At 42.1% G+C, this 27,498-nt stretch overlaps 1 protein-coding gene across 2 annotated transcripts in view; it reads left to right on the top strand.

Moving 5' to 3' along the window:
* Positions 1 to 25,616, top strand: part of tmem242 (transmembrane protein 242) — a 38,991-nt gene extending 13,375 nt beyond the window's left edge. The window contains exons 3-5 of one of the 2 annotated variants that reach the window (XM_085981524.1): positions 20,284 to 20,421; positions 21,550 to 21,607; positions 25,419 to 25,518. In XM_085981524.1, the coding sequence (XP_085837650.1) occupies positions 20,284 to 20,421; positions 21,550 to 21,573 (162 nt within the window). In that variant the 3' untranslated portion in view covers positions 21,574 to 21,607; positions 25,419 to 25,518. Of the gene's footprint in view, positions 1 to 20,283; positions 20,422 to 21,549; positions 21,608 to 25,418 lie in introns of both variants that reach the window. The other variant, XM_085981523.1, reaches the window with a different exon arrangement.
* The last annotated feature ends 1,882 nt before the right edge of the window (positions 25,617 to 27,498 follow it).

The following is a 27,498-nucleotide window of genomic DNA, read 5'->3' as shown; positions in this document are numbered from 1 at the left end:
AGCCGAGAAGGATCATCTACTCAACACTTCTAGCAGAAAATTGAACACTTGCAAACACTTCAGTCTTGTTTCTTACACTCGTGTGTGCTGGGCTCTGCTATCATTGAGGATGGGGATGGTCATGGAGCATCCCCCTCTCGTTGGTTGCTTAATAGTTCACCACCATTCACGACTGAATGTGGCAGGACTGCAGAGCTTTAACCTAATCCTTTGGTTGTGAGATCCCTTCGTTCTGTCAATAGCATGCTGCTTCCATTGTTTAGCATGCATGCAGTCCTGTGCTGTGGTTTCACCAGGTTGGCACCTCACTTTCAAGTGCAGTTGGTGCTGCTCATGCCATCGAGTACAGGAACAAGGATGTCTTGCTACAGTTGTACAGGGCCTTGGTGAGACCGCACCTTGAGTATTGTGTGCAGTTTTGGTCACCATACCTGAGGAAGGACGTTCTTGCCATGGAGGGAGTGCAGCGAAGATTCACCAGGCTGATACCTGGGATGGCAGGAATGACATATGAGGAGAGATTGTGTCGATTGGGCTTATACTCGCTGGAGTTTAGAAGATTGAGAGGGGATCTCATCGAGACCTATAAAATTCTGGCAGGTCTGGACAGACTAGATGCAGGAAGGATGTTTCTGATGGCCGGGGAGTCCAGAACCAGGGGTCATAGTCTAAGGATAAGGGGTAGGCCATTTAGGACTGAAATGAGGAGGAATTTCTTCACCCAGAGAGTGGTGAACCTGTGGAATTCTCTGCCACAGAGGCCGATGGAGTCCAGTTCATTAAATATATTCAAGAAAGAGTTGGATATGTTTCTTGAGGCTGAAGGGATCAAGGGATATGGGGAAAAGGCGGGGACAGGGTACTGAGTTTGGATGATCAGCCATGATCACATTGAATGGCGGAGCAGGCTCGAAGGGCCGAATGGCCTATTCCTGCTCCTACCTTCTATGTTCTTCTACACTCCTCACTGATCCAGGGTTGGTCCCCTGGCTTGTTAGTGATGGAGTGAGGAATATGCTGGGCCATGAGGTTACTGATTGTGGTGGAATACAATTATGTTGCTGCTGATGGCCCACAGTGCCTCAAGGATGCCCAGCTCTGAGCTGCTAGATCTGTTTTCAATTTATCCCACTGAACACAGTGGTTGTCTCTCACAACACAATGGAGGGTGTTCTCAATTTGATGATGGCACTTGGTCCTGAGGTGGTCACTCCTACCAATACTGTCATGGACAGATGCATCTGCGACAGGTAGATTGGTGATGATGAGGTCTAGTAGGTTATTCTCTCGTGTTGGTTCTTTTGCCACCTGCTAAGCCCAGTGTGGCAGCTATGTCCTTTAGAGCTCAGTCAGTGGTGGTACTACCGAGCCACTCTTAGTGATGTATAGAGTTTATTCTGTGCCCTTGCTACACACTGTGCTTCACCAAGTGATGTTCAACATATGAGTACTGAGAGAAGGTGGTAGGTGGTAATCAGCAGGAGGTAATCAGCAGGAGGTTTCCTTACCCATGGTTGACCTGAAGCCATGAGGTCTGGAGTCAACATTGAAGACTCTCTGATCCATTTCCCCCTCTCCTGACTGTATACTTTTGTGCCTTGACCTCTGGTGGGTCTGTCATGCTGATAAGACAGGGCATACCTAGGGATGATGATGAAGGAGGAGTCTGGGACGTTGGCTGAAGGTATGATTCTGTGAGCATAACTGTGTCAGGATGTTGCTTTACTAGTCTGTGGGACAGCTCTCCCAACTTTGGCACCGGTCCCCAGATGTTAGTGAGGAGGATTTTGCAGGACTAGACTGGATGTGCCTAATTGTGTCCTGGTTCGATACCTAGGTCGTAGGCAAATGATCCGTCAGATTTTATTATTTTGTCCCTTTTCTAGTGGTTTGATGCAACTGATTGGCTTGCTAGGCCACTTCAGAGGGCAGTTAAGAGTTAACCATGTTGGTGTGGGACTGGAGTCACATAAAGGCTCCAGTAAATAGGGAGGTGGCAAAGGCTTTAAACTAGTAAGATGGGGGGAGGGATCTACAAGAAATGAAACCAGCCTAAATATAAGCAAAAACAGCAAAGGAGAGCATAGGAAAGAATAAAGTAAGGGAGGACATTGATGGAAGTATAGAACAGGAGTTTAAAAAGATGGTTAAAAATAAAGTGAGAGAAACTGTTATTAAAAATGAGTCAAACTGTCTGTACAGCAATGCACACAGTGTCTAATAAAACAGGGGCGCTGGAGGCAATCATGCGTTGCGAGGAACCAGACATAGTAGGGATTGCTGAAACATGGCTACAGAAAAATCAGGACTGGGAATTAAACATTGCAGGGTATAACATTTTTAGAAAAGATAGAGGGAAAAGGGGAGGTGGAGTAGCTGTACTTATTAGGGATAACAATAGCTGTGTCACTTTTTTCTACTGCCATCAGCGAGACAAATAGAATCCATGTGGATAGAGATAAAAGATAATAAAGGATCAAACACATTAATAGGAATCCTTTTATGTGGGATCCTATTATCCACCTAATAATGGAAGGGAGATGGAGGAAGAAATATGCAGACAAATTAGGGAAATTTGTTTTTCCTCTTAATTACACTTTTTTGATTAGTTTGGAAGCCATTTAGGTCAAGTATGTATTAACCTGCATGTTCAACATCATTATATTTTTTAACACTGATCAGCTTCAGGTACTGCTCATGTGAACAGTAGAGATTGGATGACCTTATTTGGAATAACTTTGAAGCCAGGTCAAGAATCCCAAGTTAAAGGGGAAATATACTAGGCTTCAGGAGGGGAAAATGTACTTTGAATCCAAATTGTTTTTTAAAATGTACAAAAAAAACCTACTCAACAAGTAGCTTTCAAACCCCTTTTGCAGCATCTGTTGTATAGGGAGAAAGAATAGAAAGAAAAATAGATAAAATTGTGTAAATATGCAGGATCATCAGCATTTGTAAAGAAAAGCAATTTGGGTATAAATGTTTCAGAACTTTAAAACTGAAAGATAAGCAAGCAATATAGTATGATGGGGTGGTGGTATCCCACCTCTTCTCTGACTGCTCTCTTATTGTTGAAGTAGTAAAAGAATATCCTACTATTGCATTTTTCCTCTGCAGTATGTATTTTTTCTCGGTCTCCTCGTTCCTCTTACCGCACTTTTAATGTGTTTCTGCAGTGTCTGTACTAACAGATACCACAATCACAGAAAGGAAGTTAATTGGTTAATGGAAACTGTGAGATGAAGAAAAAGATTGTGAGGTAAGGAAATTACATTAAAAGACCCACTAGCCTCATTCAGTTGGAGTATCGTTTCTTCCTGCCCCCCTCTTTTTCCCCAATTCTACAAAAATCCTTGCTTATCTTTTTGGTTTACGGTTCTGATAAAGGATTGCCCTCAAAACAGTAACCTTTCCTTTTCCTTTACAGATGTTGATGGACCTACTGTGCATTTTCAGCATTTTTGATAATACTGTATCATGTAGTTTGGCATGTGTTGGAATTGGGAGGAAGCTGATAAATGTAGTGCAGTTTCCTATGTTGGATGATGGAGGTAAACTCTGACAAAATCAAACTGAATTGAAAGTAAAAACAGAAAATGCTGGAGATACTCAGCAGGTCAGGCAGCATCTGTGAAGAGAGAAAGAGAGTTAACGTTTCTGGTCGAGACCTTCCATCAAAAAGCAGGAAATGGAACAGATTTTTAAGCAAGTGTAGGGGCTGGGAAAGGGGGGGAATGAAAGAACAAAAGGGAAGGTCTGTGATAGGATAGAAGGCAGGAGAGGTTAAGAGACATTGTGTGAATTGAAAGTAGTTGCCATTTATCTCTAAGCACTAGGATTTAAACCATGAAACTTCTACAATTGTTGCAAATTAAAGTTGTATGATGTGGTTAAGTTATAAAAAAATATATTTTTGTGTAGGTGAGGAACACCTGGCAAACCTGATTCAAATAAACCAGATTGTATAATGTAATACCATCCAACGTATGGTTTAGGGAAAAGGTCATGGAGAGGAGGAGGATAGACAGAAAGTTGATGGTTCATTGAAAGTAACAACAGTTTGTTAAGCTAGCTGAGTTAATATAGAAACAGAAATAGTTGGGTTCAAAGTAAGTTAGTTCTGCAGAATGCATAGAACAGTAATAAATTTCTCTGCTTATTTGTTTCTCCAGGTCTCGTATAAATGTATATTGTTCGTTGTTGTCTAAATTGCTCGGGGGTGGGGGGGGGGTTCAAAAGCACCAAAGTCTTGAAAGCCTTGCTTCATACCGTCCCCTTATCTGTTAAAGCTTGCTTCTTTATTTAGGCATTCTACCAACCTTTTCAATGATCAGTGTACAACAACAGCAGAGAACTGCTTATGAGAGAAGAATGTGAGGAAAACTGAGGAAAGGCCATGAAAAGGAATAGATTGCAAAAAGGTTGTCGGTGATTATTATGAAAATAAAGAAGCTCTTATTTGGGGGGGGAAATGATATACAGTAAATGTGGGGGGGAAATGATATACAGTAAATGTGGGGGGGAAATGATATACAGTAAATGTGTGGGGGGGGAATGATATACAGTAAATGTGGGGGGGGAATGATATACAGTAAATGTGTGGGGGGGAATGATATACAGTAAATGTGGGGGGGAATGATATACAGTAAATGTGGGGGGGAATGATATACAGTAAATGTGGGGGGGAAATGATATACAGTAAATGTGGGGGGGGAAATGATATACAGTAAGTGGGGGGGAAATATACAGTAAATGTGGGGGGGAAATATACAGTCAATGTGGGGGAAATGATACAGTAAATGTGGGGGGAAATGATACAGTAAATGTGGGGGGAAATGATACAGTAAATGTGGGGGGGAATGATATACAGTAAATGTGGGGGGGAATGATATACAGTAAATGTGGGGGGGAATGATATACAGTAAATGTGGGGGGGAATGATATACAGTAAATGGGGGGAAATGATACAGTAAATGTGGGGGGGGAAATGATACAGTAAATGTGGGGGGGGAAATGATATACAGTAAATGTGGGGGGGGGAAATGATATACAGTAAATGTGGGGGGGGGGAAATGATATACAGTATGTGGGGGGGGAAATGATATACAGTAAGTGGGGGGGAAATATACAGTAAATGTGGGGGGAAATGATACAGTAAATGTGGGGGGGGAAATGATATACAGTAAATGTGGGGGGGGGGAAATGATATACAGTAAATGTGAAAGAGTAAGAGGAAAAATTTGGAAGAAAAGTATAACAGAGCAAGTAAAAGAATGGGGAGCTAGCAACTTTGGGATTTGCCCCACCATAATTCTAAACAGTGCAAGAAAAACTCCCTCATTTAAATAAAGACTCCAATAAAAATACTTGGCACAATTCCTCAGATTGTATTGCTTCTGCCAAGCTATTGGCCTGGATATTCCGATCCCTGTGGGTGGGTACGCGCTGTGTACCCACCTGTAGGGACATCGGAAATGCCAGTTTCAGGCATGCACAGCGCATGCGCTGAAAACCGGCATTTCCGATCTGTCAAGAACAGATCAGACGCCTGCCCTGGAGAAGGGCCTCTATGGGCAGATGGTTCCGTTTTCTGGAGACCCTCCGCCCACAGAAAACCCTTAGAATTCTTACGCCTGGTTTTCCCAGGATAAGAGTTGAGAAGTTTTTTTTTTTAATCAGTCATTTATCATTTTAAAAAATACTTTTAAAAAAGGTAAGTTTATTTTTAGCCCCGTTTAAAAAAAAAAACTAAATTTTTTCAAAAAATGTAATTTGTTTTAAATATTTAATTTATTGTAATTTCAACTAATTTTAAAAAGGTGATTTTAAAAAAATGTATTTAAAGTTTTACTATGTTTTTTCATTGATCTCCATTCATATATTTGACAGGTCTGTCAAGTGTAGGAAGGGAGAGTCCCTTCTTTGATTGGCTCCCCATGGCCCACGTGATCCCAGGGAATCTTGCGAACCGCATGCGCCCCTGGGATACGTAGGCCCTGTGCACTTGGAGTTGGAGAGGCCCAGCATTGGAACGAAACGCATCTCTGGAGCCCTCGGGTAATAAGTGCATACATTTTTTCCAGATCGAGGCCTCCGCACGCGGGAAGCCTCCGATCGGAAAATACGGCCCAATATCTGGGGCAAGCTGGTCACCTATACAGATTGAATATATTCTGAGTCAGTTTTTTTTGCCACAGTGATCACCGAGGGAGCTCTTGCTGTAACCAGTTCCACAGCAATATTTTTACAGGTGAAGTACAGGAACCTAAGAAATTTGAATGCCCAGGAGTGAACACTTGGGAATCAGTTGTCATGATGGCAACTGAGAGATAAACTGGTAGATAGTGCTGTGGTGTTCTTTTTGTATAAGAAGGCGAGAGAGGATACAGTTAGATTTTAAACCACTATTGATTTAAAATTGTGGTCAAGAATATTAGTCTGGTATGAAATTTAATTTTATATAATTTATTGTAGCCCTCATAGTTTAGTCCTCATAGTTTACATTGTAGTAAAAGGATTTTTGGGTATAAATGGATTTAATCTTAACTCGACTGATATACCTATCAATTCATTCCATGAAAAGCGACGAGTTATGATTGTAACTATAGGTTTTTATTGGCTAAATAACAGAGCCCACCCTCGTGGGTGATCGGTTCCAACAAGGGAGACTACTAGCCAAGCGGTCACCTTTATACCTGGGCAAGCAGGCGGAGCCATGGGCGGAGTCAGCTGAGGTAAGCCCAGGTATAGCAGTGTGCGTGGCAAGAGGTAACCTTGTGTAGCGATAACAACAGTGTAAACAGTGATAACAACAGTGTAACAATAGTGAACGGTAACAGTGGTTTACCATAGGTGACGAAGGAGCAGCGCTCCGAAAGCTTGTGATTTCAAATAAAGCTGTTGGACTATAACCTGGTGTTGTGTGACTTCTTACATTTGTCCACCCCAGTCCAACTCCGGCATCTCCACACCACAAATGATATCCACTGTGACCATAGTGTATTTTCCCTCGTTGACTTCTCTGCAGCTTTCGAGTTAACCACACCATGCTCCTCCAACACCTATCCTACATTGTCCAGCTCAGTGGAACTGTGCTCGCCTGGTTCCATTCTTGCCTCTCCATTCATAGGCAGAGCATCTCCAGCAATGGCTTCTCTCCCTGCACCATTACCTCTGCAGTCCCCTCAAGGTTCTATTCTTGCCCCCCTTCTCTTCCTCATGTACATGCTACACCTTAGTGTCATCATCTGAAGACATAGGGTCAGTATCCACATGTATGCTGACAACTTCCAGCTCTATCTCTCTTAATCCCTCCACAGCCTTTGTTGTCAGACTGCTTGTCTAATATCCAGTCTTGGATGAGCCACGGTAACCTCTTGTAAAACATTTGGAAGGCGAAGTCGCCATCTTTGGACCCCACCACCAATTCTGTATCCTTGCTATGGATTCCCCCCTCCCCAGCTACTGTCTCAGATTGAATCACTATTTGCAACTTCGACATCCTTTTCAAACCCAAGCTGAGTTTTTGACCATATATTCTCTCCATCACAAAGACTGTCTGCTTCCATCTTCATAACATTACTGCCCCTATCTCAGCCCTTCCGTTATTGAAACCCTCATTCATGCCTTTGTCACTTCCAAACTTACAGGAAACTCTCTTTTAACCGGCACCGAAATATCCAGAAATCTCTCTTGACAGGCAAAATTCAGTAGGTTCAGGTAAGTTTTACTATATATTAGTGGCCGTGTAACCGGGGTTCCTGCACCTGTGGCCGTGCAACAGGGACTCCTGGATCTGTGGCCGTGTAACCGGAGCTCCTGCACCTGTGGCCGTGTAGGGGGCCCTCGTACCTTGGTAAGTATACCCCTCTGTAATCCGGACTTTTTGATCAATCAGCACCACGCCGGTGCCGGATAAAAAAGAGTTTCCTGTAATTATTTCCATGCTGTTCTGGCCAGCTTCCCATCCTCCACCCTCCATAAACTCCAGCTCATCCAAAACTCTGCTGCTGGATCCACCAAGTCCTGTTCTTGCTAACCTGCATTGGCAGCAAGACCTCCAATTTAAAATTCTCACACTTGCTTGCTTCTCCCTATGTCTGTAACCTCCTCCAGCCCTACAACCCCCTCCCACCCCATCCCCAGAACTCTGTATGCCTCCAGCTCTGGCCTCTTGTGCATCTCCCCTCCATTTGCCCCACCATTGGATGCCTTCAGCCTTCTAGACCCTAACCCCCTCTGCCCCTCCACTACCTCTCCTCCTTTTAAGGCCCTTCTTAAAACAGATCTCTTTGGCCAAGCTTTTTGGTCATCTCTCCTAATATCTTCTTTTGTTTGGTATCCATTTTTTGCAAGATTATGCGTCTGTGAAGCTCCATGGGGTGTTTTTATACATTAAAGGCCCTATATTCAGGTTGTTGTTTCCACTTGGGAATTAACAGGAGGACACAGTGAATGCTGGTTGGCTGTTTGTTTATGGCATTAACTATTAGGTTTGGCATTAACTATTCAGTTCAGAAGAGAAGGGAGAATATGTGGTCAGTAATGCACAAATAAATTAATCTAGTTTGTATAGTTCATTAGTAATGGAGTGTGTACAATACATCCAGCTAAGAGATTTCTGTCAACCCACTTTCCTTGCATACTGATCATATTGTCCTTGCATAGATAGAAATAAATGGGTTGCTCCAATACCCATTATGGAGGCATGGTTGCAGAGTTACCAAGGCTGGGAACTAAATAGTCCAGGATACTTGACTTTTAGAGAGGCAAAATGGAAAAGGAAGTTGGGTAGCCCTGATAATAGACAGTAGAAAGAAAGGATCTTAGCTCAGAAAATAAAGATGTTGAATCAGTTTGGGTGGAGCTAAGAAACATCAAGGGGTAGAAAACACTGGTGGGAGTAGTTTATAGGCCCCCTTAATGTAATTGTAGTGTCAGGCAGAGTATAAATCAGGAAATTAGAGGTGCATGTAACAAGGGTGATACAGCAATCATGGGGGACTTTAATCTTCATATAGACTGGACAGACCAAATTTTGAGCTATTTTAGATCTAGTATTGTGCAACGAAGAAAGGTTAATGAATAACCTTTGTAGTTAAGGAGCCTCTAGGGAAGAGTAATCATAATATGATAGAATTTTATATTGAGTTTGAGAGTGATTTAGTTATATCCGAAACTAGGGTCTTAAATCTGAACAAAGCTAACTAATGTAGGTATGAGGGGCGAGTTGGTTAGGGTAGATTGGGAAACTAGATTAAAAGATATGACGGTAGATATGCAATAGCAAACATTTAAAGTATTAATTCATAATTCGCAATGAATATACATTCCCCTAATGAATAAAAATCCCATGGGATAATCCAACCGTGGCTAACAAGAGAAGTTAAAGATAGTACAGGAAACTTTTTGGTATCCGGCACCAACGTGTTGCCGGTTTATCAAAAATTCCGGATGACTGAGCGGGTTATCTATCCAGGCTATTTTTAACAAAGAAAAATTAAAAAATCAAGAAATGTGCAGTATACAGTAATTGGGTACTCACCTACAGAATGTTGTGTTAAATGGATGGTGAGAGATGCTTGATTAAGTACAGTACTGCCAGTTGATGGTAATCCATAATTCTTTAATTACTTAACAGTAAAACAAAACTTATAAACGACTGTACAGTACAGTATAAAGTACAGTGGTTGACTGTACACTTACTCCAAGCCAACTGGTTCATCAGGAATATCCATGCCAGCTGGGTCATCAGGATCATGCACTTCAACAGATTCTTCAGGCACTTCCACTGCTTCAACTCTTTTGGAAGCTTTCTTAAACATGTCCCGGATGTCTGCTTGCTTAGTGGACTCTTGCCTTCTTTGTAGAAAGGTGGAATGCAGAATATGGAGGTGCATAACTTCTTGGGCAGAATAGCAAGAATGGCTTTCAGCAAATTTAAGTAATGAAACAAAATCTTCTGCAGCTTTAGCCCAAGAAATCTTGTTCTCTTCAGAAATCTCATCCTCTTCAGTTTCCATCACACTTTCCTTTTCTTTCTTTGGATTCAGAACATTCTCCATTATTTCATCATCACTTAGCATATGCACAACAGCAACTTCTCTATCTGCATCAACCCACTGCTCAATATCACATTCACTGAGGTGATGTAGAGGGTTTGCTGGGCCTACATTTTTCACCATGCCAGCCATTTCCATTACTGTAGTCCTCCTCGGACGAAGATTGAACCCATGAAATTCCTCCTCTGAAGAAGAACCTTCAGCAAACATTATAGAAGGCCACAATTTGCACCAGGCTTGTCTCAAAGTGTGACCTTTCACCAAGTTCCAGGAACATGCAACATTAAAGATGGCATCTTTAAGATTGTATTCCTTCTGAAATGCGTGAATACCTGTATTGTCATCTTGGCTTATCAGTTTACGTAGGAAGTCTTTCTTGTAATGACACTTGAGATTTTGGATAACGCCCTGGTCCATGGGTTATATGAGAAGTTACATTTGGTGGCAAATAAATGGTGAAAATATTTCCAGAAACCAACTTGGATTCATACGGATGGGCTCTACAATTATCAAGCAATAAAATGCATTTGCTATCTTCAGGTTTCCCTATTCTACGGAAATGTTCCCTCACAGATGGAACAAAAATATGATGGAACCAATTTGAAAAGATTTCCTTATCCATCCATTTCTTTGAGCTTTGTACTCAACAGGTAAGTGCCTCACATTCTTAAATGCACGGGGATTTTTATACTTCCCAATGACGAGAAGTTTAACCCGGTGTGATCCAGCAGCGTTTGCACATGTTAGCACGGTTACACGATCCTTATTTTTCTTGTAACCTGAAGCATTAGCCTCACTAGCCCCAGCAAGTGTTGATTTCTGGCAAAAACCTCAAATAAACCAGTTTCATCGGCATTGTATAGCTGTGCTGGCGACAAATCATGTTGCTGCACAATCCGATTGAAATAATCGCAGTATTCTTCTGCGGCGTCGTGATCAGCTGATTTCTTCTCCCCAGAAATATCGAGTCGTCGTATCCCGTGAAGTACCTTGAAGCACGTTAGCCATCCATCAGAGAAAGCACACTTGTCAGTGAGCTCCATCTTTGTGTAGAAATCCTTTGCTTTTTCGATTAGCATGGGTCCGGAAATCGGAACACCCTCTGAACGCTTAAGAGAAAACCACTCATAAAGCACAGTATCCAGCTCTTCAAGCTTAGACTTACAAAGCGTACGCCGTTTCTCTACACTCTTAGATGTCTCCGAGCTTGAATAAAACTTGAGCAGCTTATCCTTCTGCGATTTGATGTCGTAGATTGTTGACGCACCGATTTTGAATGAATTCATAATGTTGATGCGCTTCTCTCCCCTTTCTAGTCGTTGGCATATATTGATTTTCTGTTTTAAAGTTAACACCACTCTCTTCCTTTTGGTTGGACCAACTTTTGGGATTTCCATAATGCAATCCAACGAGTACCAGTAGCGTGGGAGACACACAGTACTGTACCCCTGAAAAATGGCGGATCAGAAGAGACTACCGGCAGCGTGGGAGAGTCAGACTCCTGATGCAGAGTTTTTGAGGTGTTCCGACTTCCGATAGCGCCAAGAGACCGAGTAGTGGCAGTTTGGAGAACTACCCCCACTAACTAACTCAGCCACCGCTGGAGACTCGGACTCGGCAACATTGCCGGTTATTGAGGTGTTGTTTTCGGAGCGAGAATTTTGCCGGTTAATAGAGGATTACGGCTATTTAAGTGCCGTTTAAACGAAAGTTTCCTGTATTAGATTAAAGGAAGAGGCTTATAATGTTGCCAAAAAGCATGTAAGCCTGAGGATTGGGAGGATTTTAGAATTAAGCAAAGGAGGACCAAGAAATTGATAGAGAAAAGAATGAGAGTAAACCAGCAAGAGACATAAAAACAGATTGTAAAAGCTTCTATAGATAGGTAAAAAGGAAGAGATTGGCAAGTAAATGAGGGTCCCTTACAGGCAGAGACAGGAGTAATTTATAATGGAGAATAAGGAAATGGCAGAGACATTAAACAAATACTTTGTATCTGTCTTCAAATGGTATGTTCGCCTTTATTAAAGTATTGGAGTAGAAGAGTAAAGAAGCCTTACTGCAATTATATAGGGCCTTGGTAAGCCCACACCAGGAGTACTGTGTGCAGTTTCGGTCTCCTTGCCTACGGAAGGATATACTTGCCTTAGAGGGAAAGGAGTTTCACTAGACTGATTCCTGGGATGTGGAGATTGAGTAGACGAGGCCTATATTCCCTAAAGTTTAGAAGAATGAGAGGTGATCCCTTTGAAACATATAAAATTCTCACAGGGCTTAACAGGACAGATGCTGGGAGGATTTTTCCCCTGGCTGGGGAGTCGGAACTAGGAGTTCAGAATAAGGGGTCGGCCATTTAGGACTGAGATGAGGAGAAATTTCTTCACTCAGAGGGTGGTGAATCTTTGGAATTCTCTACCCCAGAGGGCTGTGGATGCTCAGTTGTTGAGTATATTCAAGATAGAGATCGATAGATTTTTGGGAATCAAGGGATATGGGGATAAGATGGGAAAGTGGAGTTGACGTAGAAGATCAGCCATGATCTCATTGAATGGTGGAGCAGGCTCAAAGGGCTGAATGGCCTACTCCTGCTCCTATTTCTTATGTTCTTTTTTGATAAAGTGTAGCATAAGAAAAAAACTGCCTATTTTTGTGTTAAAATATGAATAATGGTACCTATCTTGGTCAAATACACTGTGCACTTAGTAAGAAATTCTCAGGGAACCAACTGAAAATGCATGTTGCCTTTAGTGAAAATGACACGGGAAATTATTCATTGAGCAGCTACTGTCAGCGTTAGTTCCAATATATGGCAAGCAGAGTCCTGGAGGATGTGTCAGATAATTGTTCAAAGCTTAATATTCCCAAGCATTAGTCACATGTCCAGAAAATCCATGGCCCGGAATTTGCAGTGGTAATGACGGTGAAACTGTCAGCGTTTGCCATCATTACTCTGTGAAACTGTCAGCAACTTCCAGCGTCCACACATGCGCAGCTAAATGTGAAAATCCAGAAGTTGCGGTCACTGATTCCCCGCTTCTCCACAGGGTGCGCTGTTGAAGTCCTCACAAATGGAAATCTAACAAATCACTTGAATTGACGTGAACTTCCACTTTTTACGCTCTAATCTCGCTGTAAAACCCCTGAAGGAGATGGTGCCAGAATTAAATTAACGTTGGGAAAGGTAAAATCCATGCTAAAGAGATCGCTAGAACAAAACTTACTATAAAACCGGTCTAATCAAATCTTCGTCATGAGCTTGTCAAATAGTAGGCTCTAAGGGCAGGAATTTATCTGACTTCAAGTAAGCTGCCCATTCCCTACAATCTACTGAACTTTACTCCCAACTTTTGCTTATCTTTTCATCTTGTTTTACAACAAACATATACAGTATCAATACCATTCAAAATGCAAACAAAACTTTGGGGTTAATTTCTAGAGAAATAGAATTGAAAAGCAGAAGGGTTATGTTAACCATGTATAGAAACTTGGTTGGGCTACACTTGGAGTACTGTGCACAGTTCTGGACTCCATATTACAAAAGAGATATCTGGGCACTGGCAAAGGTAGAAAAAAAGATTTACAAGGATGGTACCAGAACTGAGGTTATACCTATCGAAAGACTCAAAAGGCTGGTGCCCTTTTCTCTAGAAAAGACAGCGGTATTATGTCCGTGTATGATTGAGACACGGACAGCAGGAGTTGAACAAAACAAGTCTTTACTGAAAGAAGTCAATTGGGAAACTGAAACTACAGAGGCTTACTAGCGCCTTTTATACAGGGGTGGTCACTGCCGGTACTGCAGTCTGAGACCAGTTATTCTCTTAAAGGTACATACACAACAAGAGGGGTGACCTGACATGGGTCTTTTAAAATTATGAAGGGGTTTGATAGTGTTGACGTAGAGAAGATGTTTCCACTTATAGGAGAATCCAAAACTAGGTGTCACGGATATAAGATAGTCACCAATAAATCCAATAAGGAATTTAGAAGAAACTTCTTTAACCACAGAATGGTTAGAATGTGGAATTTGCAACCACATGGAGTAATTGAGGTGAAGAGCATAGATACATTTAAGGGGAAGCTAAATACATAAGGGAGAAAGGAATAGAAGAATATGCAGATTGGGTTCGATGGAGGCTCATGTGGACCATAAACACAGGCATAGACCAGTTGGGCCGAATGGTCTGTTTCTGTGCTGTAAATTCTACGTAATTCCAATAGCTATATTTGGCTTTGCTCATGATTGTGGGGCAAAGGATTATGCAGGAGTATGATATTACCCTATAATATAGTGAAATCAATCATGTTTTTTCTCTCATGTTATAATAACAATGAATCAATGATTTGAGCTATAGTCGCATGACTCTTGTACTCCACCGCTGGCATAAAAAAAACTGCCTGAATGTTTCCGACAATCTCCACCCATATGTTGTACAATAATGCTGGCTGGAGTAAGCTTAAAGTACATAATAGAATACATGGTAGGATTTAAGCTACCACTGATGTTTCAGCCCCTCCATGAGTCTGAATTCAATAGGAACATTTAATTGAATATAACACAAAATGCTTGTATATGACAGTGTTAAATATTAAATAATAGAAATTTAACTACTTTTATTTTACAGTTGGATAATTCTGTATATGCCAATCTTTAATAATTGTTCGGAAACTGCCCAAAGCCATTGTTTCTCAACAACAAGTATTTATATAGCCCCTTTAACATAGTAAAACGTCCCAAGGTGCTTCACTGGAGCGTTCTAAAACAAAATTTGACATCGAGCCACAAGGAGAAATTTGGGCAGATAACCATAAGCTTGGTCAAAGAGGTAGGTTTTAAGGAGCGTCTTAATGGAGGAAAGAGAGGTGGAGAGGTTTAGGGAGTGAATTCCAGAGCTTGGGGCCTAGACAGCTGAAGGCACGACCACCAATGGTTGTGCAATTAAAATCAGGGATGCTCAAGAGGCCAGAATTAGAGGAGCGCAAATATCTCGGAGGGTTGTGGGGCTGGAGGAGATTAGAGATGGGGAGGGGTGAGGCCATGGAGGGATTTGAAAACCAGGATGAGAATTTTTAAATCGAGGCATTGCTTAACCAGACGCCAATGTAGGTCAACGAGCACAGGAGTGATGGATGAACGGGACTTGGTGAGAGTTAGGACATGGGCAGCCGAGTTTTGGATGACTGCAAGTTTACGTCGGGTAGAACTTGGGAGGCCAGCCGGGAGTGCATTGGAATAGTCAAGTCTAGAGGTAATCAAGGTATGGATGAGGGTTTCAGCAGCAGATGAGCTGAGGCAGCGGCGGAGACAGACGATGTTACGGAGGTGGAACTAGACGTTCTTGGTTATGGCGCGTATATGTGGTCGGAAACTTATTTCAGTATCAGATATGATCCCAAGGTTGCGAACAGTCTAGTTCAGCCTCAGACAGATGCTAGAGAGATGGATGGAGTCAGTGGCTAGGGAACGGCCGTTTGTGGCGGGGATCGATATTTAATTGGAGAAAATTTCTGTTCATCCAGTATTGGATATCAGACAAGCAGTTTGACAATTTAGAGACAGTTGAGGGTTCGAGAGAACTGGTGGTGAGGTGGAGCTGGGTGTCATCAGTGTACATGTGGAAACTGATGCTGTGTTTTTGGATGATGTTGCCAAGGGGCAGCATGTAGATGAGTGATGGGAGAGGGTCAAGGATCGATCCAGAGGGGACACCAGAAGTAACGATGCAGGAGCGGGAAGAGAAACCACTGCAGGTGATTCTCTGGCTACGATTAGATAGAAAAGAATGGAAACGGGCGAGTGCAGTCCCACCCAGCTGGATGACGGAGAGGAGGATGAAGTCGTTAACCGTGTCAAAGGCTGCAAACAGGTCGAAAAGGACGAGGAAGGATATTTTACCTTTTTGTTCTAGTCACAAAGGATGTCATTTGTGACTTTGAGCTGTTTCGGTACTGTGGTGGAGCGGAAACCTGATTGGAGGGATTCAAACATGGAGTTCCGGGAAAGATGGGCACGGATTCAGGAGGTGACAACACGTTCAAGGACTTGAGAGGAAATGGAGGTTGGAGATGGAGCGATAGTTTGCAAGGACAGAGGGGTCAAGGGTTGGTATTTTGAAGAGAGTGGTAATTACGGCAGATTTGAAGGAGGGGGGATAGTGTGTGTGTTTTGTAAAGTGCTATTGGCTGTATATTTACTGTCATTGGCACAGTGATTTCTAATGGGATGATTTTGAAAAGAGCTGCAGAATACAAAGTAACCCCTCCTGTGCTGCCAACTCAAATTTACCATTTTAATTAGTGTGTAATGTCTTCAGTGGCATCAGATAGGTTAATACCTGCTGCATTAGGTAATTCAGCTACTTGATTTGATGCACCTATTAATTTTTTACTAGCTGTGAAATTCAGTAAATTGGTAATTACAAATAGACTCCAGTTTTGGGCTGATAAGTGGCAGTGGAGAGTTTCCCTCTCCCTGATTCCCATTGAATTCAGTTTTACTAGGGCTCCTTGATGCCACACTCGGTCAAATGCTGCCTTGATGTCAAGGCAGTCACTCTCGCCTCACCTCTGGAATTCAGCTCTTTTGTCCATGTTTGGACCAAGGCTGTAATGAGGTTGGGAGCCAAGTGGTCCTGGCAGAACCCAAACTGGGCATCAGTGAGCAGGTTAGCGGTGAGTAAGTGCTGCTTGATGGTACTGTCGATGACACCTTCCATCACTTTGATGATGATTGAGAGCAGACTGATGGGGCGGTAATTGGCCGGATTAGATTTGTCCTGCTTTTTGTGTGCAGGACATACCTGTGCAGTTTTCCACATTGTCGAATAGATGCCAGTGTTGTTGCTGTACTGGAACGGTTTGGCTAGAGGCGCGGCTAGTTCTGGAGCACAAGTCTTCACGACAGCCAGGATGTTGTTGGGGCCCACAGCCTTTGCTGTATCCAGTGCGCTCAGCTGTTTCTTGATATCATGTGGAGTGAATCGAATTGACTAAAGACTGGCTTCTGTGGTGGTGGGGACCTCAGGAGGTGGTTGATATGGATCATCCACTCCACTTCTGGCTGAAAATGGTTGCAAATGCTTCAGCTTTGTCTTTTGCACTCACATGCTGTGCTCCACCATCATTGAGAATGGAGATATTGACAGAGCCTCCACCTCCTGTTAGTTGTTTAATGGTCCACCACCATTCACGACTGGATGTGGCAGGACTGCAAAGCTTTGATTTGATCCGTTGATTGTGAAATTGCTTAGCTCTGTCTATTGCATGCTGCTTCTGCTTTTTAGCATGCATGTCGTCCTGTGTTGCAGCTTCCCCAGGTTGGCACCGCATTTTTAGGTGGCCTGGTGCTGCTCCTGGCATGCTCTTCTACACTCCTTAATGAACCAGGGTTGGTCCCCTGGCTTGATGATAATGGTAGAGTAAGGGATATACTGGGCCGTGAGGTTACAGATTGTGGTGGAATACAATTCTGCTACTGCTGATGGCCCACAGTGCCTCATGGATGCCCAGTTTTGAGCTGCTAGATCTGTTCTGAATCTATCCCATTTAACACGGTGAAAGTGCCACACAACACAATGGAGGGTGTCCTCAGTGTGAAGATGGGACTTCGTCTCCACAATGACTGTGTGGTGGTCACTGCTACCAATGCTGTCATGGACAAATGCATTTGCAACAGGTAGATTGGGGAGGACAAGGTCAAGTAGGTTTTTCTCTCCCCACCACCTATCGCAGGCCCAGACTGGCAGCTATTTCCTTCAGGACTCGGTCTAGGGCAGTGTCCTAGGCCCAACCATCTTCAGCTGCTTCATCAATGACCTTCCCTCCAACATAAGGTCAGAAATGGGGATGTTCGCTTATGCCTGCAGTGTTGAGTGCCATTCGCAACTCCTCAGATAATGAAGCTGTCCATGTCCGCATGCAACAAGACCTGGACGACATTCAGGCTTGGGCTGATAAGTGGCAGGTAACATTCACGCCACATAAGTGCCCATTCTGGCCTCCTGAGCATCCTGGATTTTCATTGCTCCACTATTGGCATCTGTGCCTTTAGCTGGCTAGTCCAAAAGCTCTGGTATTCCTTCCCTAAACCTTGCTGTTTCTCTACCCCTCTCTCCTTTTAAAATGCTCCTTAAAACCTACCTCTTCAACTAATCTTTTGGTTACCTGTACTAATATATCCTTATGTGGCTCAGTGTCAAATTTTGTGTGTGTGTGCGTGCGTGCGTGGTTTCATGTTCCACTTCAGAGACTTGAGTACAAAATATGGGCAGACACTTAGGGTGTGCTGCACTGTCAGAAGTGCCATCTTTCGGATGAGATGTTAAACAGAGGCCCCTCATGGGTGGACATAAGATCTCATAGCACTATTTTGAAGAAGAGCAGGGGAGATTTTCCTGGTGTCCTGGCCAATATTTATCCCGCAACCAATATCACTAAAACAGATTATCTGGTCATTATCATTCCTGTTTTGTGGGAACTTGCTCTGCACAAATTGGCTGCTACATTATAACAATGATGTCACATCAGAAAAGAACACACCAGTTAGCTTAATGTCAGTGATAAGAAAGATAATGGAATCTTTACTCAAAGATGTAATAGGCAAACATCTAGAAATCAAAAATAAAATAGCATAGATTTCAAAAGTGAAGGTCATGCTTGACCAACCTTATTGAATGCTTTGAAGAAGTAACAAAGATTAGACAAGGGTAATGAAGTAGATGTTTAGATTTTCAAAATGCCTTCGATAAGGTACCGCATAATAGATTTACAACTAAGGTCAGAGCATGTGGAGTCGTGACAAGTAGCAGATTGATTAAAAAGCTGTCTACAAAACATAACACAGCTACTCAGACTGATGAAAGGTGGGAAGTGGTGGTCCACAGAAATCGGTGCTGAAATCTTCACAATTTACATAAACAATTTGGACTCGGGAATTGGAAGTACAATTTCAAAATTTGTGGACGAAACCAAATTGGGGGGGATATAGTTAATACTGAGGAAGAATGAGACAAAATACAGGAAGACATTAGTAAACTTGCAAATTGGGTGTGTAATTGACAAATGAATTACAGTATAGATAAGTGTGAAGTGGAGCATTTTGGTAGGAAGAATAAGGAGGCCAGATTCTATCTACTGTTTAGTTAAGAGTCTAAATGGGGTAGAGGAGCAAAGGGATCTAGTGGTACAGATACACAAATCACTAAAAGTAGCATCAAAGGTTAATAAATCCATTTTATAAAAAGAAAAGCAAACCAAGCAAGGGTTCATTTCTAAAGGGATAGAATTGAAAAGCAGTGAAGTTATGTTAAACTTGTATCAAACCTTGGTTAAACTGCACTTGGAGTACTGTGAACAGTCCTGGTTTCCATATTATTACAAAAAGGATATAAAGGCAGGGGAGAAGGTAGATTCCCAAGGATGACTGAGAGGCTATATGTGCCAGGAAAGGTTGAACAGGCTGGGGCTTTTTTTCTCTGGAAACGAGAAGGCTGAGGGGGTGACCTAATAGAGGTCCTTAAGATTATGAAAGGGTTTGATCGGGTAGATGTAGAGAAGATGTTTCCACTTGTGGGGAATCCAAAATTAGAGTTCATAAATATGATAGTCACTAATAAATCCAATAGGGAATTCAGGAGAAACTTCTTTACCCAAAGAGTGGTAAGAATGTGGAACATGCTACCACAAGGAGTAGTTCAGGTGAATAGCATAGAATCATTTAAGGGAAAGCTAGATAAGCACATGAGGGCGAAAGGAATAGAAGGATATGTAATTCTATGATGTGCTGATAGGGTTTGATGAAGAGGGGTGTGAGGGAGTTCGTGTGGAGCATAAACACCGGCATAGATCAGGTATGAACAGGCCGAGGATATTGGACTGCCGCTGTATGAAAGCATCATGGCAGCTCCCAGGGACTCTAACGCAGACCTGCATGAGCCTGGGCTTGTGGTTGCACACTAGCTGAACATTGCTAGACTAAAATAGCTTGCAGTTGACATTGGTGCTGGGTTTCCCGCATTTGACTATTTAACCATTTTCCCGCCACCACCCCCCCCCCCCCCCCCCCCCATCCTCTTGCGCCTGTCATGGGGGGGGCGCGGGAGGGTGGTTATTCCCCCCTATGACACATGTACTTAATTGGCTGTAAAGCGCTTTGGGATGCCTTGAGGTCGTGAAAGGCGCTATATAAAAGGCAAGTCTTTTATATTTTTCCCTTCTCTTCTAGGGGGTGATTGCAACAGCTGCTGTTCCTGAGAGTGGGGCATCACTGGCCTTGAGGGCCCTAGGTTGGGGTTCTCTGTACGCCTGGTGCGGGGTTGGTTTGCTTAGCCTTGCAGTCTGGAAGGCTTTAGGATTACACAATGTAAGTATTTTTTTTCTTTTAATCTCCTGAATTATCAAAGGTGAAGATTTATAGTTATGCTTCGGTCCATAAGTGTGATTTGTCCGTTTATAAGATTTTTACTTGATCCCCTGGATAATTGACTTCCTCTCTTCAGACTCCTTTGCCCTGATTTTAAATGGGAGGGTAGGTAGAGTCCAAGAATGTGGAGGCCTGGCCAATATTAATTTCCATAAATTTACCCGGCCTCCCGCCCAGATCCATTGCCTGGCCGGCGGGCAAGAGCAGGAGTTTGGCAGCAGGGGGCCACAGCTGGGGACCCATGGGAATGGGCTCTGGCAATAATTTGAGATGGGTGGGTTGGGCAAGGCGGGCTCTGGAGGCAATTAGGATGAGGGGGAGGAGCCGGGGTAAGGCAGGTCCAAGGCTTCCTTGAGGCCAGGAGGGGCACTCCTGCTCCTCCTGGCCTACAAGGAAACCGAAAATTAAATTTTGAAACTACCTTGCTGGGCCTCTTTTGGTCTGCTATCCAGCTCCCAGCAGGTCTGGCCTGACTGAAAAGCCATCACTGCTCCCCTGCTCAATATTGCAGTCGGGTCCCAATGACATCATCGGGACCCAATCTGCATATTTAAAGAAGGACCCCACTTCCTACCTGCCAATGTCCCGCTCTCACGCTCAAAAAAGCAGTATAACATCAGGACACGGCTGGAAGGCAGCAGAATCAGTACATGACTGCCCTCATTTTAATTGCCCCCCCCCCCCCACATAGTGAGGGACTTTAAATCGGGGCCTCTAATCCTTTTTAATAATGGTTCTGCTGTAAAGTCTTTCATCTAGCTCATCCCTTTAGTAATATAGCTATATTTCTGAGCTGCCTTTCTCGTGTTAACTCTAGATTGCTTTTGAAAATTGGCATGTTGGGACCTTTTATTCCTGAATACAGATTTGTCACATTGGTATACTTAAAAATTCTTTGTTGGACTTTTCACCAAACTGATCATCTTTCTATCAGATTATAAGTTTTTTTTTAAAATTAAGAATACTGAAATCTTGATGTAGATGCAACTGTGATTCCAAACTCTCAATTGTCATTGTAGTAACCCAGAGAAAAAAGCTAACTAACTTCCTCATTCTACATTGCATTAGATTCTGGCATGTTTTTGTAATTGAGCATTTGGCGAACTGTCTGAATTGAATTGCAACTGTAAGTCTGAATTCTTCTCCCCGTTACAACAAACTTTTATTTTATATGTATTATAACAACATAGAAGGATATATTGGTAGTGTGAGGTGAAGTAAGATGGGATAATGCTTGTGTGGAGCATAAACACTGGCATAAACCTGTTGGACCAAATGGCCTGTTTCTGGCCGTACAATTCTATGTAACATCTGAAAGCCACTTAGAGGAATAAAAAAATGGAAATGAACATAAGTGGGAGAGCTCGGAGAGGTGACAAAAGGCATGGTCATTTGGTAAATTAAGTGTTTAAAGGCAAGGCAGAGTTCCAGAGAGAGTGAAATGGAGTGAGGAATGAAGTCTCCGCATGAGGAAGTCGCAGAGGGCTATGGTGTGGTAAGACCATGGAAGGATTTGTAGATACGGATGAGAATTTGGAAATCTACATATTGGGGGATAGGGAACCAATGAGGTCGGTGAGGACTGAAGGGATGAACAAGTGGGATTTTGTGCGAGGCAGGATGCAGACAACATGATTTTTGGATTAAGTTAAACTTTATTGAAGGTGGAGCTTGGGAGGCTGAGGGGGAGGAAATCAAAGAAATCAAGTCTGGAGGTGACAGAAGTATGGATTTGGGTTTCGGCCCTGGTAGAAGTGAAAGAAAAAAGTGAGGTAGGGATGTAGGCAAGTGTCGTCGTAGAAGTGGAAGCAAGCAGTTTTTGCACCAAAGTCGCAAACTGTTTGCTGCAACCTGAATGATCAGGGAAATTAAGGGTGCAGAGTTTTTGGTGGGACTTGAATACAATTACTTCAGTCTTCCTGATATTCACTTGGAGGAAATTCTGGTTTATCCAACACAGCAGAGAGGACAAGGGATAATGAGCTACAGTCAGAAAGGATATAATTGGTGACTTTAACCAGAGCAATCTTTGAGCTGTGCGTGGGGTGGAAGCTAGTCTGAAGGGATTCAGACATGACGTTGTGGAAGAGGTGAGCACAGAGTTGGAAGAGGATAGCACATTCAAAGATCTTGGAGAGGAAAGGGAGGTATGTGATGGGATGGAAGGGTCAAGGGTAGGCTTTTTGAGGAGGGGGTTGGTGTGAATCAATTTTGATGGGAAGGAGAAAGATGGCGGAGCAGCGGAAACCATTTACAAAGTTGGCGCACATGGGGCAAGGAATAATTGGGTGGAGAAGGAAATCTGAGAGACAAAGTTGGGTCTGCTGGAAGAGATGAGCTTGAGACGCTCACTGTCTTGAGCAATAGTCATAGAGAAATTCTCAATACTATCCACTTTCGCTCTGGGTAGAGATGTAACCATCATCGCTTCTTGTGTGTCTCTACGACGTGTGAAGGAAAGTTTAAGATCTTTATAGGGCTCTAGTCAGTACACTCATCCCTTGTAACCTTGATGATTCATTATGTTGTGATAAGACTTGTTTTCCTAACTAATCAGTTGATCATTGTCTTGTTTTTTTGTGATATGGGCTACCCTCTTATCCAGAAGACCATTGACCCCTTATTAATCATTCCTTGCAAACAATAGACCTCTCCTTGCTGATGAAGCTTTTTCTTGCTAAATGTCATCCATACTCCGAAGCATTCTGGGAATGAGCAACATGACCTTTTTATTATTTCTAGCTACAGTACAAGTCTACAAGCTGTTTATAAGTGAAAAGGAAGCAAAAACCTTAATCATATGAGATTAAACATAATCCTATGTATATAAGAGTAGGGTATCTTACATAGCCTATTCAGTGCTCTTTGGTTCTTTACTGTTAAGATTTTATATTAAAATACTAAAAGTTTAATTTGAAATATTAGGGTTTTCAAATGAACCAATTCCTGCTCAGTTTTCAGTGAGCACATGGTTGTTAGTAGCTGGTAATTAAGGAAGAAAATAAGTAAATCAATCTTATTTTATCTCTTTCCAATTTCACCAAATTATTCCAAACTAAATAGATAAGTGACTAAGTGAAGGGGGGTATGCATTTTACCTTCTCTGAGGAAACAATTGCAGATTGAATTCTTTGAGAAACTCCACATCACTTGCGTTTCAAAAGTGAAAAAAAATTATTGGAGATATATTTAACCGTGTATTCAGATGCACTTTCCAATTTTAACAAAATACAAAAACACACCTAGAAGTTCTTTGGAAAGTACGGTGTTTGTTTGGTGTATTCAACCATATTGGATTAGTCTGACACCTGTGATTTTTTTTTAACTGATATCCAGCTGCTGTAAAAGCACTTGTTTGTAGTATGGCAGCAACAAGAGGGCAATAGCAGGCCATGGCTCCTCCAAGAATTATTTTTCTACAGAGTCGGTCATCTGGCTTACACAACCACAAACTCCAGCGAATTAGGTACAGGCACCGAAAAGTTGGATTTGGCCAGTAAAATATCCATCAGAAGTTGCATCCAAACCCTCTGCCACCCCCGCCCCCCCTCCCTGAACCTTGAGGGGGGTGGGGTGGACGGGTACAGGTTATTAAGATATTACATGTACTGGATTCTACAGTAAGTAGAATTGGAGGAGTTGCTAAATCAATACTGACCACTTAGGTCCTAAACAACTATTGGAACAAAAGCTTAATTTAACAATTTTTAAAATATAATTTATTGACAATGTAGATTCACCCTGGATTTTATTCCATTAAAAAAAACCTACATAAATATTATGTAAATGCTCTTTATTACAGATCGAACTCTTTCTAAACTGTGTGGCACAGTTTTGAACAGACCAATTACAAAATGTTTATTGGGTTAGGAGTATTTTCAGAAAAGAAGCCTGTCCCATTCCTAGGACAGCTGCTCCCTACCCACTGCTGTCGCATCTATGAAGGACTAGGTAGGGTTTGTGCAAAGTACAAGATTCCAAATTTAATCTTGCCAAATGTTGTTTAAAAGGTCTTTGCTAAGTTAACTTATTTCAGATAGACCACTACAGTTGGCCTCAGGACCATTACAGTAAGGAAAGAAAAAAAATCACCCAGGATTACCTACATCTCTGCCATCCAGTGACTCCTTCTTGAAAGTGCACGCTTATGGATGTCATGTGAGAATGGCAATGGGACCAGGTTTAACTGTAATGATAGCAAAATACTGCGGATGCTGGAAATCCAAAATAACAACAGAAAATGCTGGAAAAACTCAGCAGGCCAGGCAACATCCGTGGAGAGAGAAATAGTCAACATTTCAGGTCGAAACCCTTTGTCAGGGTAACTGTAATGCCCTTAACCATAGAATTTTAGCAAAATACGTACAGATAACTGTAAAGGGCTGTGACTTGTTACTGAATTAAAGGAGAAGCAGAACTACTTTAGCAATATTTTTAAAATAGATAGTGTTATTGCTGCACACTTGCTAACAAAGTTACCATTTTTCTCAGCTGAGCAGATCTGATTCCATTCTATTGAATCAGCTTTAAATAGAGCTATAATCTACCATCAAAATCTTCCTTAGTTGTATTGGAGTCAGGTAGGAACAGACAAACTTCTGAAGGCCTATTTTTAAAGTCTGTGTAACTGCAGGAATTAAAGTCTCATGATGTTGGTATAATAACCACATACAAAGTTAGGAAACTGATTTTGTGTATGATCCCCTCTTAAGTATTAAGTTATCCAAGAAATGGAGAAAAAATGGAAGCAAATTGATAGTCTTTCTGAAACATAATTACATTTAACTTCAAAGGGATGGAAATTATAATTTCTTTTAAACTTAGATTATTTCTCCACCAATATTAACAAAATGACATTTAATAAGCATGTGCTCAAAAATTGTATCATTGTGAATTTCACTGTGAATAATTGATCTTTTCCACCCCCTCTTCTGCAGCTGACAGAATTCAGAGAAAAGATGCAATCAACATTCCCTGAAATTCCAAAAAGCACAGACATATCTGAGGTTGCTGAGCAGTTCAGTTGGGAAAACCTGTTCAAATCAAAGTAATATGGCGCTGATTAAAGTGAAGAGTGTACATGTTACCTCACGGTCTCTTCCTCAAACAGAAATAAATGAATGCATCTTTTTATACATTCTGGAACATTATTGTGCTGATTTAAAATATACTGACTTTTTGAAAATACTGTGCAAGTATCGGGAAGAATAGAGTTCTTCAAATGACCTATCTCTTTTATTTAAAAAAAAAAAAAAAAAATCTCCCCTCTTCTGAAGGCAGCAACTCTTATTCAAGTACGGTTTGCAGAAGGTGGCATATCTGCATGCTCAAAAAGCCATTTTAATATGATGGGCATAGACAGCAACTGTTGGCAGACTATTGACGGGTAACATGTACATGCACACTTTCCAGCAGGGCTTACAAAAAGAACATAAGAAGTAGGAGTCAGCCTTTGGGGCCTACTTCGCCATGCAATAAGATCATCACAGATCACAGAAACCCCACAGTGCAGATAGAGGCCATTTCGGCCCATCGAGCCTGCACCGACACATATCCCACCCTCTCCCCGTAACCCCACGTATTTAATCCCCCTAACACTAAGGGTCAATTTATCATAGCCAATCAACCTAACCCGCACATATAGGGCCTTGGTGAGACCACCAAGTTAGAACTCGGGGTCACAGTCTCAGAATAAGGGGTTGGCCATTTAGGACTGAGATGAGGAGAGATTTCTTCACTCAAAGGGGTTGTGAATCTTTGGAATTCTCTACACCAGAGAGTTGTGGATCCTCAGTCGTTGAGTATATTCAAGACAGAGATATAGAAGATCATGGCTGATCTTCTACCTCAACTCCACCTTCCCGCACTATCCCCATATCCTTTGATTTCTATTAATATCCAAAAATCTATATCTCTGTCTTGAATATACTCAACGACTGAGGATCCACAACCCGCTGGTGTAGAGAATTCCAAAGATTCACAACCCCTTTGAGTGAAGAAATCTCTCCTCATCTCAGTCCTAAATGGCCAACCCCTTATTCTGAGACTGTGACCCCGAGTTCTAACTTGGTGGTCTCACCAAGGCCCTATATAATTATAGGAAGACCTAATTATTCTTAAACTCCAATCCCTTTGTAATAAAGGCTAACATACCATTTCTTTCCTAATTGCTTGCTGTACCTGCATGTTCATTTTCTGCAATTTGTATACAAGGACACCCAGGTCCCTCTGAACATCAATGTTTCCCAATCTCTCTCCATTTAAAAAATATTTTGCTTTTCTATTTTTCCTACCCAAGTGGATAACTTCACATTTCTCCACATTATATTCCATCTGCTGTGTTCTTACCCACTCACTTAACCTGTCTATATCTCTTTGCGTCCTCCTCACAGCTTACTTTCCATCAGTAGCAAACTTGGATACATTACACTCGGTCCTCTTCATCTAAGTCATTGATATAGATTGTGAATAGCTGAGGCCGAAGCATTGATCCTTGTGGCACCCCACTCGTTCCAGCCTGCCAACCTGTTTATTCCTACTCTGTTTTCTGTCCGTTAACCAGTCCTCAATAAATGCTCTCATATGAGGCCTAATTCTATAGACTATCCTATCGTGTGGCACCTTATCGAACGCTTTCTGAAAATCCAAATACACTACATCCACTGGTTTTTCCCCCTTATCTACCCTGCTAGTTAATACCTCAAAAAACTCTTAATAGATTTGTCAAACACTATTTCCCTTTCATAAATCCGTGACTCTGCCCAATCATATGATTTTCTAAGTGCCCTGTTACCACATCCCTAATAATAGATTCTAGCATTTTCCCTACTACTGATGTCTGGCTAACTGGTCTATAGTTCCTTGTATTCTCTCTCCCTCCTTTTCTTGAATAGCAGGGTTACATTTGCTATCTTCCAATCTGCAGGGACCATTCTAGAATCTAGGGAATTCTGGAAGTTCAAAACCAATGCATCCACTATCTCTGTAGCCACCTCTTTTTTTTAAACCCTGGGATGT

Source organism: Somniosus microcephalus, chromosome 3 (genome assembly GCF_052327205.1).
Source record: "Somniosus microcephalus isolate GS21.2 chromosome 3, FLI_Smic_1.0, whole genome shotgun sequence".
Taxonomy (NCBI): Eukaryota; Metazoa; Chordata; class Chondrichthyes; order Squaliformes; family Somniosidae; genus Somniosus; species Somniosus microcephalus.
Note: the sequence above shows the minus strand (reverse complement) of the source record. Positions and strands in the feature narration are given on the sequence as shown.